Source organism: Delphinapterus leucas, chromosome 8 (assembly GCF_059928025.1).
Source record: "Delphinapterus leucas isolate spDelLeu-1000000601 "Yukka" chromosome 8, BTC_Dleu_Yukka2, whole genome shotgun sequence".
In the NCBI taxonomy this organism is placed as follows: Eukaryota; Metazoa; Chordata; class Mammalia; order Artiodactyla; family Monodontidae; genus Delphinapterus; species Delphinapterus leucas.
In genome coordinates this window covers 33,681,875-33,706,421 of record NC_143136.1, presented here as the reverse complement: position 1 = coordinate 33,706,421, position 24,547 = coordinate 33,681,875, and the positions used below count along the sequence as shown (strand labels likewise).

The following is a 24,547-nucleotide window of genomic DNA, read 5'->3' as shown; positions in this document are numbered from 1 at the left end:
AGATTTTTCTGATGAGCATGTTTTTGAATCCTCCATTGTGCTCCATTCTATCACACGTGCATTTTTCATTTTAAACTGCAATTACTTAAACTCTTCCCCTATCCTTCTAAATTAATTTCCCAAAGTTGGAGTATAGTCTTTTCCCCCTTAGGCTATGCATTAAGTGAGGCTTTCTTTTCACCATACTTTGTAATGTCTAGGGTACAGTATTTCTACTTCCCACATCTTTGCTCTACACAGTCACCTTGCCCTTCCTCCTACCACCTAAGAAGAAAAGATGGTCAGACTAACAGGTGAAGTCTAAAAGGTGTCTGTGTGTTCTGTGTAGCTTCAGAGTTAGACTGAAATTGCCAGGCACAGATTTAGTCTTGTCATTTTGTTTACACATTGGGGAAAAAGAATTCAGTTTATTAAACGTTTCATGTTACTGCACCCAAGTTTTGCCAAGCTGGGAACTTGGACCTTTTCTGTGTAGTGACATTTTAATTCTAGTTTTCATAACCTGGAGATCAGACTGTTGCTTTTGCATAATGTACATAGTATCTTGTGACTAGAGTTTGCTTTGTTTTATAGTATCTGTACTCGTATTTTTCAAGAGCTATTTTGTAAATAGATGATATATTTCTCCCTTGAAAACACAATAAAAAGAAAAAAGCACCAAAAAAATGCATCTATAATAATACCTCCCATCCTAGATTGCATTGCTTTGTGACAACCAAACCAGATCATACGTGCAGTATATAATAAAGTATTAAGTAAAATTCCAATATAAAATATCATTGGACCTAAAAGAGAGAAGACCCATAATATCGTGTCCGACTCTTTAGATCAAATGGACAGAATGCCTACCATGTTCAAGGGAAACAGAAGGATGCTGATATCAAGAGCAAACATGCTCAGGCACATATGTCATCTCATTCTATCATCCAATAATCCTTTGAAGGGAGTATTTTCATTCACATACCACAGGTGAGGAAACTGAAACACAGGAGGTTAACCCCCTTGTGCACATTGATCACACCTGGTGAGCAGCTGAGCTTATTCATTCCCAGGCCCGTCTATCCCAGATACTGTGCTCTTTTCTTCCCACTTCCCAGGGCTTAACCCCAGGCCCTATGGCTGATGCCCCCAAGAACCTCACAGCCCCTGTGAGAAAAAATTCACAAGGAACTGACTCTTCTGCAAGGCAGAATGAGATGAGTGCTGTAACAGAGATCTCAACCACAGGATGCAGGGGCCTCCAAGGAAGGAGTGATGAATTCTAACCTGGGGGACGAGGACGGATTTTTGCAGAGGAATCTCTATTTGTACTGACTTTAAAGAAACTGGTAGGGAATTCCCTGGTGGTCCAGTGGTTAGGACTTGGTGCTTTCACTGCTGGGGCCTGGGTTCGATCCCTGGTTGGGGAACTACGATCCCAAAAGCCTCGAGGCGCAGCCAAAAATTTTTTTTAAATAAATATAAACAAAATTCTATTAAAAAAAAAAGAGGGACTTGCCTGGTGATCCAGTGGGTAAGACTCCGTGTTCCCAATGCAGGGGGCCTGGGTTCAATCCCTGGTTGGGGAACTAGATCCCGCATGCATGGTGCAACTAAGAAATCGCATGCTGCAACTAAAAGATCCCACATGCCGCAACTAAGACCCAGTGCAGCCAAAAGTAAAAAATAAATAAAAAATAAAACAAAGAAAGAAACTGGTAAAGTGGATAAACAGAGAAGAGAGAAAGACATGACCAGCTGAGGGACCAGCATGAACAAAGGCAAAGAGATAAGAAAGCAGAGTCCATGCAGGAAATGATGAGTAGCCTGTAAGAATGCCCCGTGCAGGGGCTTCATGGGGGGAGATGGGGCTGAAAGGCAGGCCAGGACCAGGCCAGGGAAGGCCTTGTGTGCCAGGATAGAGCTGAAATGCCGCCTTTTAGGCAACAAGAAGTCACAGGTGCTTGAGGAAGGATGTCATGCAACCCACCCTGTGTGCCAGGAATAGGCAAGAGAAAAGGCCGAGTGCTCAGGCTACTGTAGAATCATCCAGACAGCAGCTGACCAGGGCCTGGATGGAAGGCAGTGGGCAGACGCAGGAGACGCGGCAAAGGGATAATCCCCAGGGCCGCCGACTGGATGTGGGGAGCCCACCCAGCACTCTGAGCAACCAGTGACAAACCTGTTTATAGTGTCTCTTTACAAAATTGGCTACAATTCTCATCTCCAATTTTCTACTCAAACTACCATTTTTCTGTTTTCACTTTCAGCTAAGAGGATGACTTTCAGGGTGTCTTGTGTACAATAATTAAGATAAAACAACAGTCAAGGCCTTGGAGCCCGAGTCACCCCACGGCGGCACACACAGGACCACAGCCCTCTCCCATGTGGCACTCAGCTCCAGTACTCCTTTTACTTAAAGTCAAACTCCCACCGACACACATAAAACATAAATTCCAGTGCTGAGTGCCTCTCAGCTTGTCATGCACTGTGGCTGTTTTCAGGCTTATGTGCTCTTGGGGAAGTGGCTGAGCTCCCCAGCAGTATTTACCCACAACTGTGGTAAATAATACGAGTTCTAAGGAAAACCCTGATAGCAAATACTTGGGAGCTGTAAGGAAGAGGCAAAGCAGTAAGCAGTGATGGAGAGTGTTTGTATAACCCTCCTGCACCCTCTCACCCTGACACACATTGAGCTTTCTCTTTCATGATTGTTTTAGCCTCTTTTTCCCTTCCAACCACCGACCACTCAATTCTTTGAGGGAAAATTAGCATTCATTATGCAATTTATCTCTCTCTTTTTAATCCAGAGTGTCTGTCTCCAAGGTCCCTACTCAATAATTAATGTTTGTTCTCCTTTCCCATTCTCCAGAGCATCTATTCTTGAACTGTAAAGTCAACAATTAACACTAATTATGGCTTTTTCTCTCTCCAGTGTTGGTTCTCAGAATCCCAAGTTGCCCTGCTCAGCCTAAGTTACATGTGTGCACGTGGCTGCTTGTGTGCACACGAAGGTGGGAAAGCACCAAGGAGCAGGCTTCTCCAAGCCCCCCACTTTAGCAAATCAGTAAAACCAAATATTCTTTTTTGGCAATGTCTCTAGTATATGTATTATCATTAATGAGATGATGAAGCATAAATATATACACATACATACATACATGTACTTGGAAGTGAGCTGGGGGGCAGTTAGATCTCAAAATCTTTTTCAGATATATTTGATTCCCTCTGACCTTTTTCCTCCCTATTTCTATCTCCTTGATGTCTCATACCTCTGTCTGTCTGACATACACACGCAAACACACACACACACACACACACACACACCAAATTTCTCATTAAAAGTCATACCTCTTGGGCTTCCCTGGTGGCGCAGTGGTTGAGAGTCTGCCTGCCGATGCAGGGGACACGGGTTCGTGCCCTGGTCTGGGAAGATCCCACATGCCACGGAGCGGCTGGGCCCGTAAGCCATGGCCGCTGAGCCTGCGCGTCCGGAGCCTGTGCTCCACAATGGGAGAGGCCACAACAGTGAGAGGCCTGCGTACTGCAAAAAAAAAAAAACAAAAAACAAAAAACAGCCATTCCTCCATTTCAGATTCACTCAGCTGATCTCCTTGCTATCTATTACCTCTCCCCTAACTATCTTTCTCTGGTCTGTCATCCTAATTCTCCTCAGCCATTAAAACAGCATTATTTTAACTAGTGTTCCTTTTGACGGACAAGGACAGCTAGGAGAACGATTCTCATCAAAAGTGACTCTAAGAGATTGCAAAAAAAATTCATCAGGGCTGTGCAAAAGCCTATCTTTCTGGCTAGAATCAGATGGGCTAGAATCCCTCCTGTCTCCCTGGTCCAACCCTTGAATTTGCGCTACAGCTGGAAGCAGGGGCTCCTCACGTTTGTCTGTCATCTCCCCCCATCGCTGCATGCGCTGGGGTCCCGCAGCACATCTCCTGTTCAAATCTGGACATCTCCTCACAGCGGGTGTCAGGCATTAACTCTTTCATGCTCTTGTTCTGTCAAAAGTTCTCCTCTCAGAACTTAAGCATCACAGTACCTGCAGGGTTTCACCCTTAAACATCTTATAATAAATAAAAATATTATTTTCTTCAATGTTTTTTAAATCCTAGATCAACCTTCCCTCCATGATAGCATATAAGGGTTTTCAAAACTATCTAATTCATTATGAGGCTTAGGCATCAAGCCATCTACTTTGTTTTCACCTGTCTTGGGGTAAGGAATAGCTCTTTTTCAAGACTTTTCCACACTCTCAGGTAAAACCCTTATTGTTTTTCAGCCTGTGAATCTGTCAATTCAAATACCAGCCGTGGAGAGGAGTCTAGTATTCAACATCTTCTGAAAGGTAAGATTCTCCCCAACAGAGTCACCTCTACTTCTCCTCTATGTTATTTGACTCACATACATATTATTTCATACCCAGACCTCCAGAAACACACAATTTCTCCCCAAATATACTAATAAGTAGGAAAGAAGATTCATTTCTTGGAGAGCCTGAGAAATGGAGTATCCTCAAGAGTTACTCATGGGCAGCCCTGTGTGCTGTGGTCTGAGAAAGAAGAAAAGTCGACCCAAATGCCTGTGCTGAGCTGGCCCCGGAAGGAGAACTTGCAGAGATGTCCTGTGGGTTTCGCAGATCATACCGTGCATAACTCACATTGTAATGAAGTGAGCATTGTCTCCCAGAGTTGTGTACAGTTCAAACTGCACATCCACAAACCAGAAAGCTATCTGGAAAAGACTCTCGGGCTTGTATTCTAAATGGAGGACTGAGGCCAGTTCTGCCTCGTCCAAGGTTCCTTTGCTATTTCATTTCCCCCATGGAGAAATAAGCACAAGCTGAGAGTGTAGCTCATCCTCCACCCACTGCCACTGCTGCTTCTGCTTCAAACCAGGGGTAAAGGACGAACTATGTAAAGACTTTCTCTCACTCCTAAAAATAGTCTTTCATTAATAGAGAAATGTGTGTGGTCTTCCTCACTGCTTATTTTGGGGCAGGCAATGATGAATCCTGCATGAGAGACCTGCTATAGCAACAGGAAACAAGGTCACAGATCGAGGGCTGGAGCCAGAGCTGGGTGGAGGGCACTGGTTTTGCTAGAGACTGCAAAACTAGAAGGAGAGAGGGCACCATCAAATGCTTGCCAATCTCAAAATCCGTAAGCAGAGAAATACTTGGGAGCCCAGCATTCTGCGTTACCCCTCTCATCATTCTCCTTGGGTGGACATCCTGACCGTGGTGCGAAGAGTTTCAGGGTCATTTCTGTTCATTCTCACTTGTTGGCTAGAACTGGGCCGGAGCAGCTCTTAATAGGAGCCCACCAGCGAAGGATATGACGATGATGATGACAACTATCATTGCTATCTATCTGCATGCCAAACATTGTGCTGAGTGTTTTACATTCATTAATTCACTTCATCCTCATTGCAATGATATGAGCTAAATTCTATTATTATCCTCACTTTTAATCTAGGACAGTGTGGCTCAGAGAGGTTAAGGAACTAGCCCAAGGTCACACAACTAAGTGGTGAAGCTGGGATTTGAACCGTAGAAACCTACATTTTTACCACTATGCATGGTGACATCAATCTAAACAGGGACGTTTCCCAGACTCACAGATACAGAGAACAGACCTGTGGTTGCCAAGGGACGGCGGTGTTGGGGGTGGAGGATTGGGGGTTTGAGATTAGCAGATGCAAACTATTATATATAGGATGGATAAACAACAAGGTCCTACTGTACAGCACAGAGAACTGTATTCGATATCCTGTGATGAACCATAATGGAAAAGAATATGAAAAAGAATATATATATATATACACAAAAAACCAAATCACTTTCCTGTAGAGCAGAAATTAACATAACATTGTAAATCAACTATACTTCAATAAAATTAAAAAATAATAAACAGGCACATTTCCATCTGACAGTATGTGAGACTTTAGGAAGTTCCTGATTTCATAATAACTCATACTCATAAATGACTTCTGTTGCACATCCTTTTGTCCCTCCAATTCCCCTTACTTAGCATCAGACACCCTTTTGTGGGTAACACTGAAAATGATTTGCAACTTTTAGAGATATGGGGAGAAGCTGAAACCCAGTAGAAACAGTTTGGAAGAAACAAACTCCTAAGACAGATTATCAAGCCAGATAGGCCTGTTTACAGGGTAGCTCTCCAGACCAAAAATATCCTTCCTAATATGGCTGAAAATGTTACAATTTCACTTCATTCTCCTATTAAAGTCTCACTAATAATAGATTCACTTTGAATTCTGAAGTAGTCTCTTAAAAAGCTGATACTTCTGAGAAGCTAACAATCATTCACACTTCGGTAAAAATGTATTGAATCAATTGTCCTCTTGCAACCTAGCTGAGAAGAGCTGCTCTGAGGGACTAAAAATTCTGATGGGATGGGAACAGAGGTGGATAATTTGGGAGTAAGTGGAGTCTTAAGGGTTGAAACATACCTGCCTGTTGGGGTACCCTGGAGGGCTTGTATGAACAGAAGAATATTAGCTATATGGAAAAAGAGGCACACAGAGAAAAGAACATAAAGGGAAATGGTAAAGTGACAAAGACAAACTTGAGCTATTTCAGAATTACCCCATGGCAAGCTTTATATCCAGGAAAGGGAAATAAAACTTTAATTCCTTGTCTTCTCTACTCCTAGTAACTAAACGACCTTGGGCTAATGCAAATCTCTTTCTCATTTCCAAGCTTTTGAACACACAGTTCCCTTTGCCTGGAGCATAATTCCTCATCTCCTCCTATCCCCTAACATCTTTTTTTTAATTGTGGTAAAATACACATAACGTAAAATTTGCCGTCTTAACAATTTTTAAGTGTATGGTTCAGTAGTGTTCAGTAGATTCATGTTGCTGTGTAACCAGTCTCCAGAACTCTTTCATCTTGCAAAACTGAAAATCTATATCTATTAAATAACTCCCCATTGCAATGAGACTACCCATATAAGCACAGAATACCTGCTGCAGGGCTTAGAATAGAGGAAATTTATCTGTTCCCTTGATTTGCTCAAAGACCTTAACAAAAAATTCTTACATCTCTTTGAGCTTAACACTCCCTATTTGTTTGTAAGAAAATGGATATAACACTACTCTGAAAATACCAGATACCCCCTGGAATTGAGTTCAAAGAGCAATTTATTTATTTATTTATTTATTTTTAAATTTAGATATTTAGAAGACCCTCAAACAAGCACATACGCACAAACACATACACACACACACACACACACACACACACGACAGAGAGAATAGGAGACAGAGAATCTTCCAACAGTCTTCCAGGGGATCACAACTCAACACCTCTCTACACTTCACTTTCCCCTTGGATTTTTTTTTTTAATTTTGTTTTTTTTTATACAGCAGGTTCTTATTAGTCATCAGTTTTATACACATCAGTGTATACATGTCAACCCCAATCGCCAAATTCATCACACCACCACCACCACCACCCCGACACTTTCCCCCCTTGTTGTCCATACATTTGTTTTCTACATCTGTGTCTCAATTTCTGCCCTGCAAACCAGTTCATCTGTACCATTTTTCTAGGTTCCACATATATGTGTTAATATACGATATTTGTTTTTCTCTTTCTGACTTACTTCACTCTGTATGACAGTCTCTAGATCCATCCACGTCTCAACAAATGACCCAATTTTCTTCCTTTTTATGGCTGAGTAATATTCCATTGTATATATGTACCACTTCTTCTTTATCTGTTCATCTGTCGATGAGGATTTAGGTTGCTTCCATGACCTGGCTATTGTAAATAGTGCTGCAATGAACATTGGGGTGCATGTGTCTTTTTGAATTATGGTTTGCTCTGGGTATATGCCCAGGAGTGGGATTGCTGGGTCACATGGTAATTCTATTTTTAGTTTTCTAAGGAACCTCCATACTGTTCTCCATAGTGGCTGTTACCAATTTGCATTCCCACCAACAGTGCAAGAGGGTTCCCTTTTCTCCACACCCTCTCCAGCATTTGTTGTTTGTAGATTTTCTGATGATGCCCATTCTAACTGGTGGGAGGTGATACCTCATTGTAGTTTCCATTTGCATTTCTCTAATAATAAGTGATGCTGAACAGCTTTTCATGTGCTTCTTGGCCACCTGTATGTCTTCTTTGGAGAAATGTCTATTTAGGTCTTCTGCCCATTTTTGGATTGGGTTGTTTGTTTCTTTAATATTGAGCTCCATGAGCTGTTTATATATTTTGGAGATTAATCTTTTGTCAGTTGATTCATTTGCAAATATTTTCTCCCATTCTGAGGGTTTTCTTTTCATCTTGTTTATGGTTTCCTTTACTGTGCAAAAGCTTTTTTTTTTTTTTTTTTTTGTGGTATGCAGGCCTCTCACTGTTGTGGGCTCTCCCGTTGTGGAGCACAGGCTCCGGACGCGCAGGCTCAGCGGCCACGGCTCACGGGCCTAGCTGCTCCGCGGCATGTGGGATCTTCCCAGACCGGGGCATGAACCCGTGTCCCCTGCATCGGCAGGCGGACTCTCAACCACTGCACCACCAGGGAAGCCCCTGCAAAAGCTTTTAAGTTTCATTAGGTCCTCCTTGTCTCGTTCCTGATCTTTGAGGAAATGCTTTCAGTTTTTCAGCATTCAGGATGATGTTTGCTGTGGGTTTGTTGTATATGGCCTTTATTATGTTGAGGTAGGTTCCATCTATGCCCACTTTCTGGAAAGTTTTTATCATAAATGGGTGTTGAATTTTGTCAAAAGCTTTTTCTGCATCTATTGAGATAATTAAATGGTTTTTCTTCTTCAATTTGTTAATATGGTGTATCACATTGATTGATTTGCATATACTGAAGAATCCTTGCATCCCTGGGATAAATCCCACTTGATCATGGTGTATGATCCTTTTAATGTGTTATTGGATTCTGTTTGCTAGTATTTTGTTGAGGATTTTTGCATCTATATTCCTCAGTGATATTGGTCTGTAATTTTCTTTTTTTTGTAGTATCTTTGTCTGGTTTTCAGATCAGGGTGATGGTGGCCTCATAGAATGAGTTTGGGAGTGTTCCTTCCTCTGCAATTTTTTGGAAGAGTTTGAGAAGTATGGGTGTTAGCTCTTCTCTAAATGTTTGATAGAATTCACCTGTGAAGCCATCTGGTGCTGGACTTTTGTTTGTTGGAAGATTTTTAATGACAGTTTCAATTTCATTACTTGTGATTGGTCTGTTCATATTTTCTATTTCTTCCTGGTTCAGTCTTGGAAGGTTATACCTTTCTAAGAATTTGTCCATTTCTTCCAGGCTGTCCATTTTATTGGCATAGAGTTGCTTGTAGTAGTCTCTTAGGATGCTTTGTATTTCTGCAGTGTCTCTTGTAACTTCTCCTTTTTCATTTCTAATTTTATTGATTTGAGTACTCTTCCTCCTTTTCTTGATGAGTCTGGCTAATGATATATCAATTTTGTTTATCTTCTCAAAGAACCAGCTTTTAGTTTTATTGATCTTTGCTATTGTTTTCTTTGTTTCTATTTCATTTATTTCTGCTCTGATCTTTATTTCTTTCCTTCTGCTAACTTTGGGTTTTGTTTGTTCTTCTTTCTCTAGTTCCTTTAGGTGTAAGGTTAGATTGTTTATCTGAGATTTTTCTTGTTTCTTGAGGTTGGCTTGTATAGCTATAAACTTCCCTCTTAGAACTGCTTTTGCTGCATCCCATAGGCTTTGGATCGTCATGTTTTCATTGTCATTTGTCTCTAGGTATTTTTTGATTTCCTCTTTGATTTCTTCAGTGATCTCTTGGTTATTTAGTAACGTATTGTTTAGCCTCCAGGTGTTTGTGTTTTTACGTTTTTTTCCCTGTAATTGATTTCTAATCTCATAGCATTGTGGTCAGAAAAGATGCTTGATATGATTTCAATTTTCTTAAATTTATTGAGGCTTGATTTGTGACCCAAGACATGATCTATCCTGAAGAATGTTCTGTGTGCACTTGAGAAGAAAGTGTAATCTGCTGTTTTTGGATGGAATGACCTATAATTATCAATTAAATCGATCTGGTCTATTGTGTCATTTAAAGCTTCTGTTTCCTTATTTATTTTCAATTTGGATGATGTGTCCATTGGTGTAAGTGAGGTGTTAATGTCCCCCACTATTATTGTGTTACTGTCGATTTCCTCTTTTATAGCTGTTGGCAGTTGCCTTATGTATTGAGGTGCTCCTATGTTGGGTGCATATATATTTATAATTGTTATATCTTCTTCTTGGATTGATCCCTTTATCATTATGTAGTGTCCTTCCTTGTCTCTTGTAACATTCTTTATTTTAAAGTCTATTTTATCTGATATGAGTATTGCTACTCCAGCTTTCTTTTGATTTCCATTTGCATGGAGTATCTTTTTCCATCCTCTCACTTTCAGTCTGTATGTGTCCCTAGGTCTGAAGTGGGTCTCTTGGAGACAGCATATACATGGGTCTTGCTTTTGTATCCATTCAGCAAGCCTGTGTCATTTGGTTGGAGCATTTAAGCCATTCACGTTTAAGGTAATTATCCCTATGTATGTTCCTATGACCATTTTCTTAATTGTTTTGGGTTTGCTTTTGTAGGTCCTTTTCTTCTCTTGTGTTTCCCACTTAGAGAAGTTCCTTTAGCATTTACTGTAGAGCTGGTTTGGTGGTGCTGAATTCTCTTAGCTTTTGCTTGTCTGTAAAGCTTTTGATTTCTCCATCGAATCTGAATGAGATACTTGCCGGGTAGAGTAATCTTGGTTGTAGGTTCTTCCCTTTCATCACTTTAAGTATATCATGCCACTCCCTTCTGGCTTGTAGAATTTCTACTGAGAAATCAGCTGTTAACCTTATGGGAATTCCCTTGTATGTTATTTGTTGTTTTTTCCTTGATGCTTTCAATAATTTTTCTTTGTCTTTAATTTTTGCCAGTTTGATTATTATGTGTCTCGGCGTGTTTCTCCTTGGGTTTATCCTGTATGGGACTCTCTGTGCTTCCTGGACTTGGGTGGCTATTTCCTTTCCCATGTTAGGGAAGTTTTCGACTATAATCTCTTCAGATATTTTCTCGGGTCCTTTCTCTCTCTGTTCTCCTTCTGGGACCCCTATAATGCAAATGTTGTTGTGTTTAGTGTTGTCCCAGAGGTCTCTTAGGCTGTCTTCATTTCTTTTCATTGTTTTTTCTTTATTCTGTTCCGCAGCAGTGAATTCCACCATTCTGTCTTCCAGGTCACTTATCCGTTCTTCTGCCTCAGTTATTCTGCTATTGATTCCTTCTAGTGTAGTTTTCATTTCAGTTATTGTATTGTTCATCTCTGTTTGTTTGTTCTTGAATTCTTCTCGGTCTTTGTTAAACATTTCTTGCATCTTCTCGATCTTTGCCTCCATTCTTTTTCCGAGGTCCTGGATCATCTTCACTATCATTATTCTGAATTCTTTTTCTGGAAGGTTGCCTATCTCCACTTCATTTAGTTGTTTTTCTGGGGTTTTATCTTGTTCCTTCATCTGGTACATAGCCCTCTGCTTTTTCATCTTGTCTATCTTTCTGTGAATGTGGTTTTTGTTCTACAGGCTGCAGGATTGTAGTTCTTCTTCAAAGAGCAGTTTAAAACATCTCTTCATTGGAATCTATAGAGCTTTTACAACTTTTTGTTTTCTTTTTGGTCTTTTGTTCTTCAGGAATATTTTCAGTAGGTAGTCTGTGAGAATTGTTTCAGATTACATGTATTTTTGATGTATTTGTGGGAGGAGGTAAGCTCCACGTCCTCTATTCTGCAATCTTGATCTCCGCCCCAAGGAATATTTTCAGATAAAAATGATAGAATTTTTAAAAATTATATAGATGGCAGACTTGGGTATTTGTGGACTTGAAAGCCAGTTTTGACTATTTGCAAATGACTTCAGAAGTCAGAGACACATACAATTTGTCATTTTACGGAGGCAGGAAGTCAAATCATAGATACGGCAAGGCTGGGAGAGAGAAGACCATCACTAAGCTAGTGAATACACCCAGCCAACCTCAGCGTTGTGGTCTGTATTCACTGTAACATGTGCAAGAGTTCTTGTGAAGTTATTTTTTAAAAAGAAGAACATTGATTTTTAAAAAATTTTTTATTGGAGTATAGTTGATTTACAATGTTGTGTTAGTTTCACGTATACAGCAAAGTGAATCAGTTATACATATACATATATCCGCTCTTTTTTTAGATTATTTTCCCATGTAGGCCATTACAAAGTATTGAGTAGAGTTCCCTATGCTATATAGTATGTTATTAGTTATCTATTTTACATATAGTAGTGTGTATATGTCAATCCCAACCTCCCAATTTATCTCCCCCCACCCCCATGTCCTGGTAACCATTACATTTGTTTCCACATCTATGACTCTACTTCTGTTTTTGTTTTTTGTTTTTTTTAAGATTCTTTTCCCATGTAGGCCATTACAGAGTACTGAGTAGAGCTCCCTGTGCTGTAGAGCAGGTTATTGTTAGTTATCTATTTTATATATAGTAGTATGTATATGTCAGCCCCAATCTCACAATTTATCCCTCCTCCCCACCCCCATCCCCTGATTCTATTTTTAATGGCCCTATAAAGTAGGCCAATTTCTGGGACTGGTGATGGAATTAAGAGAAAATGAAGTGGTCTAACAATTTGATGATTCTCTGCCAAAAAATAGTTTTATAAATCACTCTAGTCCTTTATCTATCAACTCATTAAGAGTCTGAAGAACTCCCCCTCTTTTTTCATTTCTACTTTAGTTTTACTGGTCATATGAATACACGCTAGTGATATTCACAAATCTAAGGACTCTTGAAACTCTCAGGATGTGTCCCTCCTAAAGCCAGGACCCACTGTCCATTTAGTGTATGATATGCATGAGGGATCAGGACCTTGCTCAAGCAGTGAAGTCATGCTTAGCACAATGCTTTTTTTTTTTTTTTTTTTTTTTTTTTTTTTTGTGGTACGCGGGCCTCTCACTGTTGCAGCCTCTCCCGTTGTGGAGCACAGGCTCCAGACGCCCAGGCTCAGCGGCCATGGCTCATGGGCCCAGCCACTCTGCGGCACGTGGGATCTTCCCGGACCGGGGCACGAACCCGTGTCCCCTGCATCGGCAGGTGGACTCTCAACCACTGCACCACCAGGGAAGCCCAGCACAATGCATTTTAAAGCTGGTATGGATTTCAAGATGTCTGTGTGTGTATATATCAGCTATATTTCTCAACTATAATAAAGTTGAGAATATTAAGTTTTGTTCTGTCAGAGTGATCAAAAAATAACTTTTATTAACTAGTAATCCATAACTACTGTCTTCTGTTTCATCACTCTTCAGACATTTGTGTTATCTTCTCATCAAAAAGACCATAAAGAAGCATGAGGCTTCTCTTAAGGATATTTTTCCTCCTGCTTTCTCTCTTGCTTCTTTCACACATCTCCCTGTGGCCTAAGGATTTACATTTGCTGTTGTCTTCATTCCTAGCAATTACTCATTTGAAAATTAATGAAGACACCAGCATCAGAACGTGTCCGATAGAAAGAATTAGTGTGTCTGTTTTACAGAGCACATAAAGATTGCTCATTCATTCACTCAGGAAACAGTAGTTGACCATCTACTAATGCCAAATAATGTGCTGGGCATAAGGATACAGTTGAGAGATAAAGTCCATGCCTTAAAGTCATCCACAGTAGTGGAGTGTGCTGAGAGCTATGGATGAGCACAGGCTAACTCAGCCTAGAGTTTAGGAAGGCTTTTGGAAGGAGAGGACACCTAAGCTGAGTTTCTAAGGATATATGTAGGAACTAGCCAAGTAGAAAAGAGGAAAGAATGCTCCAGGGAAAAGGACCATATCAAGGTTAGAGAACATGGTGGCATGGGAGAAATGTAAGCAGCCTGTAATGCCTGGACCCCAAGGTACATGTAGGGGAGGAAGTAGTGATAAAGACAGCTGGTGGAGTAGGCTGTAGCCAGATCATGAAGGCCCATAAGCAGCAACTAAGGAATTTATCCTAAAGATTGTGAGATCCTGTTTACACAGAAACTGACATAACCAGATTTTTATTTTAGAGAAATGACTCTCCCGGCTATGTAGAGAATGGATTGAAGGGGGTAAGACCAGAGGCTGGGAGACCAGATATCTGCATTTGTTTGAGAGCAAGTGACCAAGAACAATATTTTCTGCAGAATATTGAATTGAATTGGTTGGCTGCTTTGTATGTAGCTCTACCTTCAGCCTCTTTTTTGAATTCCCTTCTTCCATACCATCTTCCACCACAGGTATCCTTATTAATCCTATGATGTATATCGATTGGAGGGTTTCTCGTGTAGTTGATATTTTATTGCTACACAACTCGAATTTCAATTCCATCATCTAGCTTTCCTTCTATTTGGGGCTTGGTAAACTGCCATGTACCTTTGGACCTCTCCATAAAAAATAATTTATGAACTTTTGAGAGAAGTTGGTGTTCCCAAAGCTAGACTCTTGAGACTGAGCAAGCCTTGGTCTAAGAAGATATAAGTAAGTAAAAGAAGTTATTCCAAATTGGAAGAAAAATATTGTCCTTGTATTTACTAGGCATTTCCATATTTAAATTCAGACTGACTCATATCTTCTAGATCTACTTGGCTCCTTTAATAGAGCTCCCTGGGGTATGTCTTTAGGCTGGAGACTTTCTCAGGTCTTAAGCAACTGTTTGATATGCCCATCTCACCCTCCTCCTCAACCAGGAAGATTTAAAGTGAAAATGTGTAGCATAAACAAGGTCTTAAATCTTGTTCCAATAATTTGATGATGACAATACCAAAAGGCCATCTTTGGTCCTGATCTCCTGCATTAAACAAACAGACTCAAGATTTATTGTAACATGATGAAAGCTCTACAGGTCATAGGCATCTTGAGTCTTATTATATAAAGTAAAGAAGGAAAGATCAGCAGAGCTATGTAAAGGGACCAGAATTATCCTTCCTTTTATGGTTATTTTCTACTGGGAAGAATTTTTTTTAACAACCTGGAATTTGCATTTTCCATTTTCGACCAAAAATACAAAACCAAGAAGGTACAGAGGCTGACTTTTAGGCCTCCTCCCATTGGCTTCTGCTGCAAGTCCACATGCAAAGCTGTGAGAAGGCAAAGGTACTTTCTGAGATCTGTTTGGCAATGGATACATCCCCTCCTCAATGATGAACTACTGAAAGTTATGGGGGGGAGTTCCATGAGTGCACACTAGTGGTCAAAAGGTACTCGTGGCTCAGAAATGGTATGTGTGGAAAAAGACCCTACACATAATTTAGAGACTCCTGCCAGCACTTTCGATAGCTCCTGCCCTTGTACCTACCAAATGTTTGGCCACTTTGGCGCCTGCAGGTCTGATGTTCTCTCACAAGCCCTGACACGCATCTAGGAAGGAATCAGGTGGTCCACTGTGTCTGATAAGGTGACTTTCTGGAGTTCAGTCTCTATTTTGATATCAGATGAGCATCCTATACCAAGGGAAATAAATATTCTGAAACAATGGGAATAAATATGACTATGTTTCATTTTTATTTAAAACAATAAACAACTTGGGAATTAAACATGGCCAACATAGGCTGAAATAGAAGTTTTAAGGCACCCATATTCCATGCTAGCATCAGATGCTCTTTCCTCCTTTTCAAGTTTTGAGTGTTTGCTGAAGGATCCCATGATTTGAAGAAGGCAGAAGAGGTTTGGGATGAGACCCCATCTAGTAAGGGTCATCTCTGAAACTGCCTGATTATCTGGTGGGAATGCTATCTCCTTGCTAAAAGCCTGTGGCTAGATTAATGCTAGCGTTTGAAAATCTACTCAGGCCTGATGGTGGGCGGCCAGGGAAAGAATGTTTTCTGTTTATCTCTTTCGTGGCAGAAATGTTCATCACAGAAAGACTCTGAGCTCCCAGTTTCAGGCAGGCCTGGAAGCTGTGTCGTCTGTAGTCTGTGAATGCACACACCAGCTCCGGAATAATGAGAAAGAACTAGTCCTGTGTTCACAGCCAGTTGCCTGCGTTGGTTGATGGGTCAGTTTCTTCAACTTGATAAGAGGGGTAGATTCTGCCACATGGTTCAGGGAGAAAGTTTTACCACCCCCATTGTTTTATCTCCCAGGAATGCAGTTTGAGTTGTGTCTCCTCCTTGACAGCTCGGACCTCAGTAAATTACCAGGGTCTTGACCCAAGAAATGGAGAAGTCTTAAGCAATTTTTCAGTCTCCTATCTAAAAATGTGTTTACATTTCTTGAACTCTGGCTGACTGATTCATTCTCCTGGTGTTGCAAGAACTTTCCTTATGCATTAGAATTTATAAGTTTCATTTCTAAGAGACCCATGGTTCCTTCCAAGCCACAGTGAAGTGAACCTCATCTCAACACAATTCTGTTGGGCTGGATTTGTGCAGAGGATGGATCCAGGCCAAGCAGCTGTGATGTGGCAAGACCAAGTGAGGTTAACAGGAGGCGGTGTGAGGTGGAGGGGAGAGTAGGAGAGGCTAAGTCAGGAGGTCTGGGTTCAGGTTCTAGGCTTGCGCTCTTTCAAGGTATGGCCTTGAGTCAATCACATGAAGTCACTCTCTGGGCCTCAGTTTCCCCAGCTGTCTTAAATAAGAAATGTTTTAAATCTGTGCAGAAGCTATTTTCAAACAAGATAGATGAGAACAGCTGAGAAACAACAGAAAAGGGAAGGTCAGCCCACAAGGAATGAGTAGAGGCTTTAGGTCAAAGAGGCAAAGATGCAGAATCACATATGGCCAGACTCTTAACAGAGCTACTTAGGAGTAGCAAGTATGTAAAGAACTTTTTGTTGGACACTGGTCCCACACAAGAGACTAAAATCCTTGTCAGGGGAGCCATGCACTTAGCTAAATCTGTCTCTCAAATAAACATTCCTTTATAAACATTAAATTTACTTTCTTAGGGGAAAAAAAGGAAAACAAAATCAATCCTATCCCTTTGCAGCATGAGGTTTGAGTGAGGCAGTCTTGGACTCAAATCCTTACTCAAAACCTCACTAGTTGTACATCCTTGGGTGGGTTACTTTATCTTTCGAGCCTCAGCTTTCGGACCTATAGAGAGTATGATAACACAATAACACAACCATGGAGGAGAGTCGTGCAGATTACACGCCAACCACATATCAGTGTCTGTGTAGTGCCTGCTTCAGGGTGAGCGCCATGATTTCCATTAGTCCCCTCCCATCAGCCCCCTTTTGGCCTCTGCCTTTGTTTGCTTCATGTTTCACTTCTCCTGTTGCCCTTCTACAACATGAGGGAAAAGGGAGGTCTCTGATCTCTCTATCTGGAAGGTTGCAGAAGCATTTCCCTACCTCAGTGAAGTAGGATCATACAAAATCTATATTCAACAGGATCAGCAGATTTTTTCCATCAATATTTCCTTCTTAATTTCAGCTTTATCTGAATTTTAGTAGCACAAAGAATATACTTTTGTTCTTTTAAAGAGCAACCAAAACAAGAAAAGAGAAATTTGAATATAAAGTCTCAACACTATATTTAAGGTGGCATTTAGACTGTGCCTGTAGAGGTTACATGTGTTATTTGGTGAGTAAATATGAATGCCATAGGCATGTGTGTGTTTCCAATCTTACACATACGAGCTAGGTGTGTACAGGTATGGTATATATAAAAATTCATGAGACCTAGGTCTGACAACCTTGACCCTTTTCTCTCTGATTTTCATCATAGCAAACACTGAATCCAGAACTGATCTTCGCATGAATCTTAATGAAACCTCACCTTTGACCCAAAAGCCAGAGAAGCAGGTACAGTACTGACTCTGCATGAGCATGATACTGGACTTTGGGGTTGTTGTCCCTACTTGCTGTGTGACCTTGGGTGAGATTCTTCACCTCTCTGGGCCTCATTTGCCTCATCAATTAAATGAGACAAGTAGACTATAAAATCACAAATGTTCCTTAACTCATAGACTTGGAATGTCTTAACTCAACTTGGACTGTTTTGTCTGGCTCTTCGCGTGTGCAAATAAGCTGAATAGGCCTTTCCCTGACTTCTGCAAAGTCAAAAAGGGAACAAGGAAACAAAGAAAGGCATCCTCCAGCGAGGCAGTAGGCACTAAGACTTTGTGCCAATGGGCCCATTTTTCTACTCCAATTCTCATTCCTAATAGGGAGGAAAAAATAGCAATCAAGAAAAAAATGCAAGGATACTGTGAAGAAAGGGAAAAAATGCTTTATCTGAATAGATTAAGAATACCAGGCTTCCCTGATGGCGCAGTGGTTGAGAATCTGCCTGCTAATGCAGGGGACACGGGTTCGAGCCCTGGTCTGGGAAGATCCCACGTGCCGCGGAGCAACTAGGCCCGTGAGCCACAACTACTGAGCCTGCATATCTGGAGCCTGTGCTCCGCAACAAGAGGCCGCGACAGTGAGAGGCCCGTGCACCGCGATGAAAAGTGGCCCCCGCTTGCCACAACTAGAGAAAGCCCTCACACAGAAACAAAGACCCAACATAGCCATAAATGAATAAATTAATTAAAAAAAAAGAATATGTAACAAAGTTGATTTAATATTTGCCCATGTCAGATACATAAAAGGAGCCCAATTTAAATATATATATATATATATATATATATAAGTGGTTCAAGGACGTATGTTCGCAAATATTTATAAATTTGTTCCTTCGGTTGAAGCTTTGAGGCTGGCACTGTCTTCAGATTCACTCTAGAGAGACAACTCAGGGGAATTCCTAGAGCCTCCCGGGTCTCAGAGAAGCTGGGGCAGAAGCCCCACAGCCCAGGGCTCTCTCAGGTCTCCCACTGCTGGGCGACAGCAGGATGGCGGGACTGGGGGTGGCACCGGCATGGTCTCTGTTTCTCCCTTATCTCCAACTTCCTGACTTTCTCCTCTTCCCTCACACTCATTAAAAAAACAGTAATAATAAAGGTAGCTTTGTTTTCCTGTGTGTGCCTAGCCGCTTCTGAGGAAGAACCTGAGCTCTCCCTGTTAGGACCCTGGGCCCGGGTCAGGCCTCCCCTGCGCTGAAACACAGCCCAGTCGACCCTTACTGCTACTGAGGAACCACAGAACCAACATTTGCATGCTTTTGTTTTTGTTTTACGTGCCTGCTTTGAAGACACCCTTTATAAGGGATCTAGAAGGTTTTCTTTTTCAAGAGAGTCAGTGACTGAGGAAAATGTGCTGTCATTCGATAATTCCACAACTGCAAAGGCCTTGCAAATACCTCATATACCCTAAACTCTCCAAATTCACACATCCCCGTGGTTGTATTCCAGGAGACCTCATATCACCTGCAATAAAAGAGTGGCTCAGGGCTTCCCTGGTGGCCCAGTGGTTGAGAGTCCGCCTGCCGATGCAGGGGACGCGGGTTCGTGCCCCAGTCTGGGAAGATCCCACATGCCGCGGAGCGGCTGGGCCCGTGAGCCATGGCCGCTGAGCCTGCGCGTCCGGAGCCTGTGCTCCGCAACGGGAGAAGCCACAACAGTGAGAGGCCCGCGTTCCACAAAAAAAAAAAAGAGTGTCTCAGTCATGTCAAATTAAGTCCTAGACTGAATTATGAACCTTGCAGTCAGAAAGAGGAACAGCAGACTGAGGGTCTTCAGCTCTAATCCTGGCTTTCCCCTGCGCAGCCGTGGCAAACCAGCTCCCTCGGGGCATTGCCTGTGCCTCCCTCGTGAAAGGAGGGGGGCTGTTCCCACCAGTTGGTTTATTCAAGTCGCAGTAGTCTTATTTCCTTTAGTAGTAGCCCCCAAAGCAAAACCATCTGAGGAAAAGTATAGGAAGCCCCACCAGCCCCCAAACACAGAGAAAGGGGGGTGGGGTCCGGGAGGGGATGGTGTCCCCCCTGCCTCCCCTCCCCCTTACTTCTTGAGGCTAACGACTCTTCATTAGATTAATCACTGACTTCAGTTTTCCCTACTTTCTCAACCTATTCCATGGAAATGACTAATTTCATGTTTACTGTAAATCATCTGGAAGGATTTAGAAACAAATTTCTGCCCAGCAGATTTCGGTTACGTACCCTGATGGGCCACTGGCACACTCAGTGGATTCCTTCCACTGTCGCCCTCCCACTCTGAAGCAGGCTAGGATATCACACAAAATTAATCTTTATCAGCATCAGCAGTTTCTGCTCTTCTTTCCTTTCCATTAATGCCGCCCCCCGCCACGCCCGACTCACCCCCTCCCTCCCTTCACTGGGGTCTGACCATATTAGGAGTTCGGTCACACAAAATACCTTTACTTTTTTATCAGTGTGCTAGCTGCGAGGGAAAAAACAAAAACAAAAAACCCAAAGGTGGGATATGTTGTTATCACCATGCTTTATCGAGAAGTCACATACCTCGATTTGGAAACCCATTTCTGACGGGCGGGTGAGAAAGCCAGACAGCGCTTTGCAGACGTGACTGGCTTCCGGGATTTACCGGGTTCTGGAGGCCGCCTCTGGTGCCCCCTACTGGTTGGATTTTAAAACCTCCGCTGTGCGTTTCCGAAGCGGAGGTCTGCGCTGCGGGCGTGAGCAGGGAGGAGGAGGAGGGTTCCCGCCCCCCCCACCCCCACCCCCCGACACAGGATGGCAGACCGTGGGACTCGCGCCTGAGGCACCTCTTCCGCACCTGGCCGAGAAACAGGGCCTCGGCGGTAAATCCATAAATAGAAATGCGTAGTCACTGACATCAACAACTTCCTAGGAGTTGGAGGAGGGGGAAGAAACCTACAAGGGGAAATGTGGAGATGAAAAGAGAAATAAAAAAAGAAAAAGGAGACAAGCAGACATGTCTCAACTCCAAGCTCCCATTTCCTCTTTCAAATGAACTGCCTCCCCACTGTGAACAGAATCAAGTATTTATGAAGGCATTTTTTGCATATTAATAGCAGCATGTGGAGCATTGCCAGTTCTGAACTCCTAAATGTATGGGGCCCTTTTTTTTAATGCAGGTCCTACAAACCCCTCACAGAATTTGGTATTCTCCTTCACATATATTTTCTTTTCTGCCTTGTGGCTCCTCTTAAGGAGTTTCATTTGATTAAGGGAAATTAGTTCCGGGGGTACAGTCAGAGACCGAGCCCTGCTCTTAACCTCGGTGGCTGACATCAATCGCTAGAGAAGCTTTTCCTTTTCCCCAGGGCCTCTCTATGTAGATAGAGGTGAAAGGTTGGGTGAAGTGACCAGCACCTAAAAAGAGTATTAAAATTGTAAATGAAAATTCTAGCAGGAAGTGTTAACATATCTATCCTGAGCGGGGGAGGGGGGAGGTAAAACTTTTTTTTAAAAAAAGTAAGAAAAATAATTGAATTAACTACAGCAGCATTACTATCTATACTTGGTAAAGATCCCATTCAATTTTAAAAGAAAAACATTGAAACCCGTTAGAAAAATAAGCAAAAGACATAAACAATTCATATCAAAAATAATAGTAATAGAAAACAAATGTGGAAACAATATTCATCCTGAGTAGCAATTTAAATTCAAACTGAGGCAAACTGGAGGTACCATTTTATATTTGAGATGTGTGCCTCCTCTCACCTGTTTTTCATGGTAACACCCACAACTGATGAGTTTTTGGTAAAACTGGTACACTTATACACTTCTGGTGGGTTGTAATTTGGTTCAATCCACTTGTAAAGCAAAATGGCAATATGACTTGCAAAACATGAAAAAATATTCATACCCATTGATTCAGTATTTCTGACTTCTGGGAATTTATCCTAAGGAAATAATTCCGCAGAAAAAAAGTGAGTGAAGATGTCCATTGCAGCAGCATCTATAATAGAGAAAAATTGGAAACAGCCAGAGAAATGACTAAATTGTGAGGGGTTTAATTCAGGCATTAAAGTGATGCTTGTTCATCATAGATACTGTGATTTAATACAAAAGGTTTAACACATGGTTTCTCACCTTCAGCACCATTGCAGTCTTGAGCCAGATCGTCTTTGTTGTGGGGAGCTTTCCTGTGCATTGTATCAATAGGATGCTGAGCAGCATCCCTAGCCTCTACCCACTAGATGCCAGTAGCACAACCCCCTGATTGGTGACAGTCAAAAAACGTCTCCAGGGCTTCCCTGGTGGCGCAGTGGTTGAGAGTCCTACTGCCGATGCAGGGGACACGGGTTCGTGCCCCGGTCCGGGAAGATCCCACATGCCGTGGAGCGGCTGGGCCCGTGAGCCATGGCCGCTGAGCCTGTGCATCCGGAGCCTGTGCTCCGCAACGGGAGAGGCCACAACAGTGAGAGGCCCGCGTACAGCAAAAAAAAAAAAAAGTCTCCAGTCCTTGCCAAACGTCCCCTGGAAGGCAAAAATCACACACACCCCAGCCCAACCCCACATTGCAAACTACCGATTTCATTTTAAAAGTAGAAATCAAAGTGATGTCAATTATGACGGCAGCTATGTACAAAAAATACTGTATCTATAAAGACTTGCAAATAATGCTTGCAAAAAAGTGCAGTCATGCTCGTTTGAAATTGTCATGCTCGTTTGAAATTATGACTATGTTGGGTTGAGTCTTTTGTTTTTATTTTGTCTTCCTGGTTTGTCATTGTTTTTCTTTTCTTTTTTTTTTTTTTCAAAATTCTCCCTGTAAGGAGGAAAAATGAATCATGAGGAGAGGCTGGTTTTATTCAAGTCTAGCTTAAAATGATGAGGAGTCACAGTAAACAGCAAGCGAAACAAGGGTCAACACCATAGTTCCATTATTTTTTAACTACTGTTAGTTGAAATTATTTAACATTAATTAGGTTTTTATTGATTATTGGGTAAGACCATCAGAATGCTCCTTCTAAGGACCTCAGCCCCTTTTCAGCATTTTATCCCTCTGATCCTAGACTTTGGTGGGGGTGGGAGGCAACAAATTCACCTGTTTTTCTGAAAAGTCTGGATCTCAAAGTATGAAACTCTCTAATCCATTCAGATCCATCTATGTAAGCTTGGGACAAGACTGGCCCTGAGCCCACTGGTTTATGGAGTTGTCAGGGCAGAGAGGTTGTCAGTAAAGAGTATCAAAGTAGAAGCTCACACTTCAATTAGATTCCCCAAGAATCATTGCATCTCTTTGTTTAAAATAAGAAACCGTCTCACGAGTTTTGACATTGTCGGTTTTCTCCCTTTGTTAGAGAAAGCAAACATCCTTTCTCACTTGCTTTATCTTGGGTTTTGTTTTTTTGCTTTGTGGGGATTAGAACTTTGGTAGCGTCCTAAAAATCCTGTTAAACAAAAATTATGTCCCCTTTTCCCATTTCACAAAGCCACTTCTCTTTCGACCTATACTGTCTCTTGAGTTCAGGTTTCATGAGTTTACAACAGTATAAACTCATATTTGATCTTATGTGTCCTAAATTTACCTCTTTTGGATTTCAAAGAGTAGCCTGTAATTCTAGCGCACTAAGGATTTAGGTTGAATAAACCTGTGTTTACCCCATCTGTTTCTTCTGTGGTTTCACAGATGGTGTTCATCTCCCCTTTCAGCCTTCTTCTTTCAGGAGAAAAATAGAACACCTGTAGACACACTAAGTTTTTGTGCAAGGTACAAAGGTAGCCTTTTGTTTCAGTGTCCTTCTGAACCATACCCTGCCTTTTGTTGAACTTTTTTGCTGTTTTCTAAGAGAGCAAGCTACTACTCTTTAAAGACAGACTTTTTTTTTCTTATTCTGCTTTATTCACCCTAGCATCTCACATGTTTAGGACAGTTCTTGGCACACGGTAGCTCCTCAAAAAAAGAAAAATTGATAAATAAATCTCTTATTGACATTAACGTCCATGTCCTGGTTGGAAAAAAGCCTTTAAGTAGGATTTGGAGATTGCACTTCTTTTCTTTCCAGTGAAATGATACAGAAGTTCAGCTGCCGTTTCTCTAACACCTCACACCATCTCAGAATACTTCCTACTGTTGGTTGCCATGATTTGGTGTTTCAGTCTCTGAGAAGCTTTGGGTCTTGTGCAGATTGGATGTGTCACTAGGCATCCTGCTTGGAGATCTTTTTGGAGGCTGATAAGTGAGACTGGGCCTAGCAGGGATGCCTGGGAGAATTAACCATCTGCATCTCCTCACCTGGAGAAGTTCCCTTTCCTCCCCACCTTCTATCCTCCTGTTTCTCATTTCTAAAGGTATGGCACAGCATTTCCCCAGCTCCATGCTCTTCCCCCCTCAGCTCTTCCCCCGTCAGCCTGCCCCCTCCATCGCCCTGCCCCGCCGCTCTCCTTGGTTTTGTAAATAGCTTTGGTTGGTTTTTTTGAAGATCTAAGCAAACTTCATCTTCTGGCTCAATCTTACCCACAGGATTACTTTGTCAAACCAAAAACTCCATTGACAATTTAAGGATAATTTACTGAGAAGGACTTGTTTTTAATTACAAAGTCGAGACTCTTATTTGTTGAATTTTCACTGCAACTATTATTTATTCCAGTAAGTCTGTATTTATTGATCTGTTGGCTACTAGATCCAACCAGACACATGATATGTGCCTGATTTTCTTTTTTATTTTTATTATGGAAAATTTCAAATACATGCAAAAGTAGAGAGAATAGTATAATGAACCTCCATGTACCTATCATAAGCTTCAAT

General features: G+C 41.7%; 1 protein-coding gene across 1 annotated transcript in view; it reads left to right on the top strand.

The window, feature by feature from the left end:
- Nucleotides 1-24,547, top strand: part of KIAA2012 (KIAA2012 ortholog) — a 120,488-nt gene that overhangs the window by 41,686 nt on the left and 54,255 nt on the right. The window contains exons 12-13 of the mRNA XM_022567431.3: nucleotides 4,277-4,342; nucleotides 17,695-17,771. Of these exons, the coding sequence (XP_022423139.2) occupies nucleotides 4,277-4,342; nucleotides 17,695-17,771 (143 nt within the window). The remainder of the gene's footprint in view (nucleotides 1-4,276; nucleotides 4,343-17,694; nucleotides 17,772-24,547) is intronic.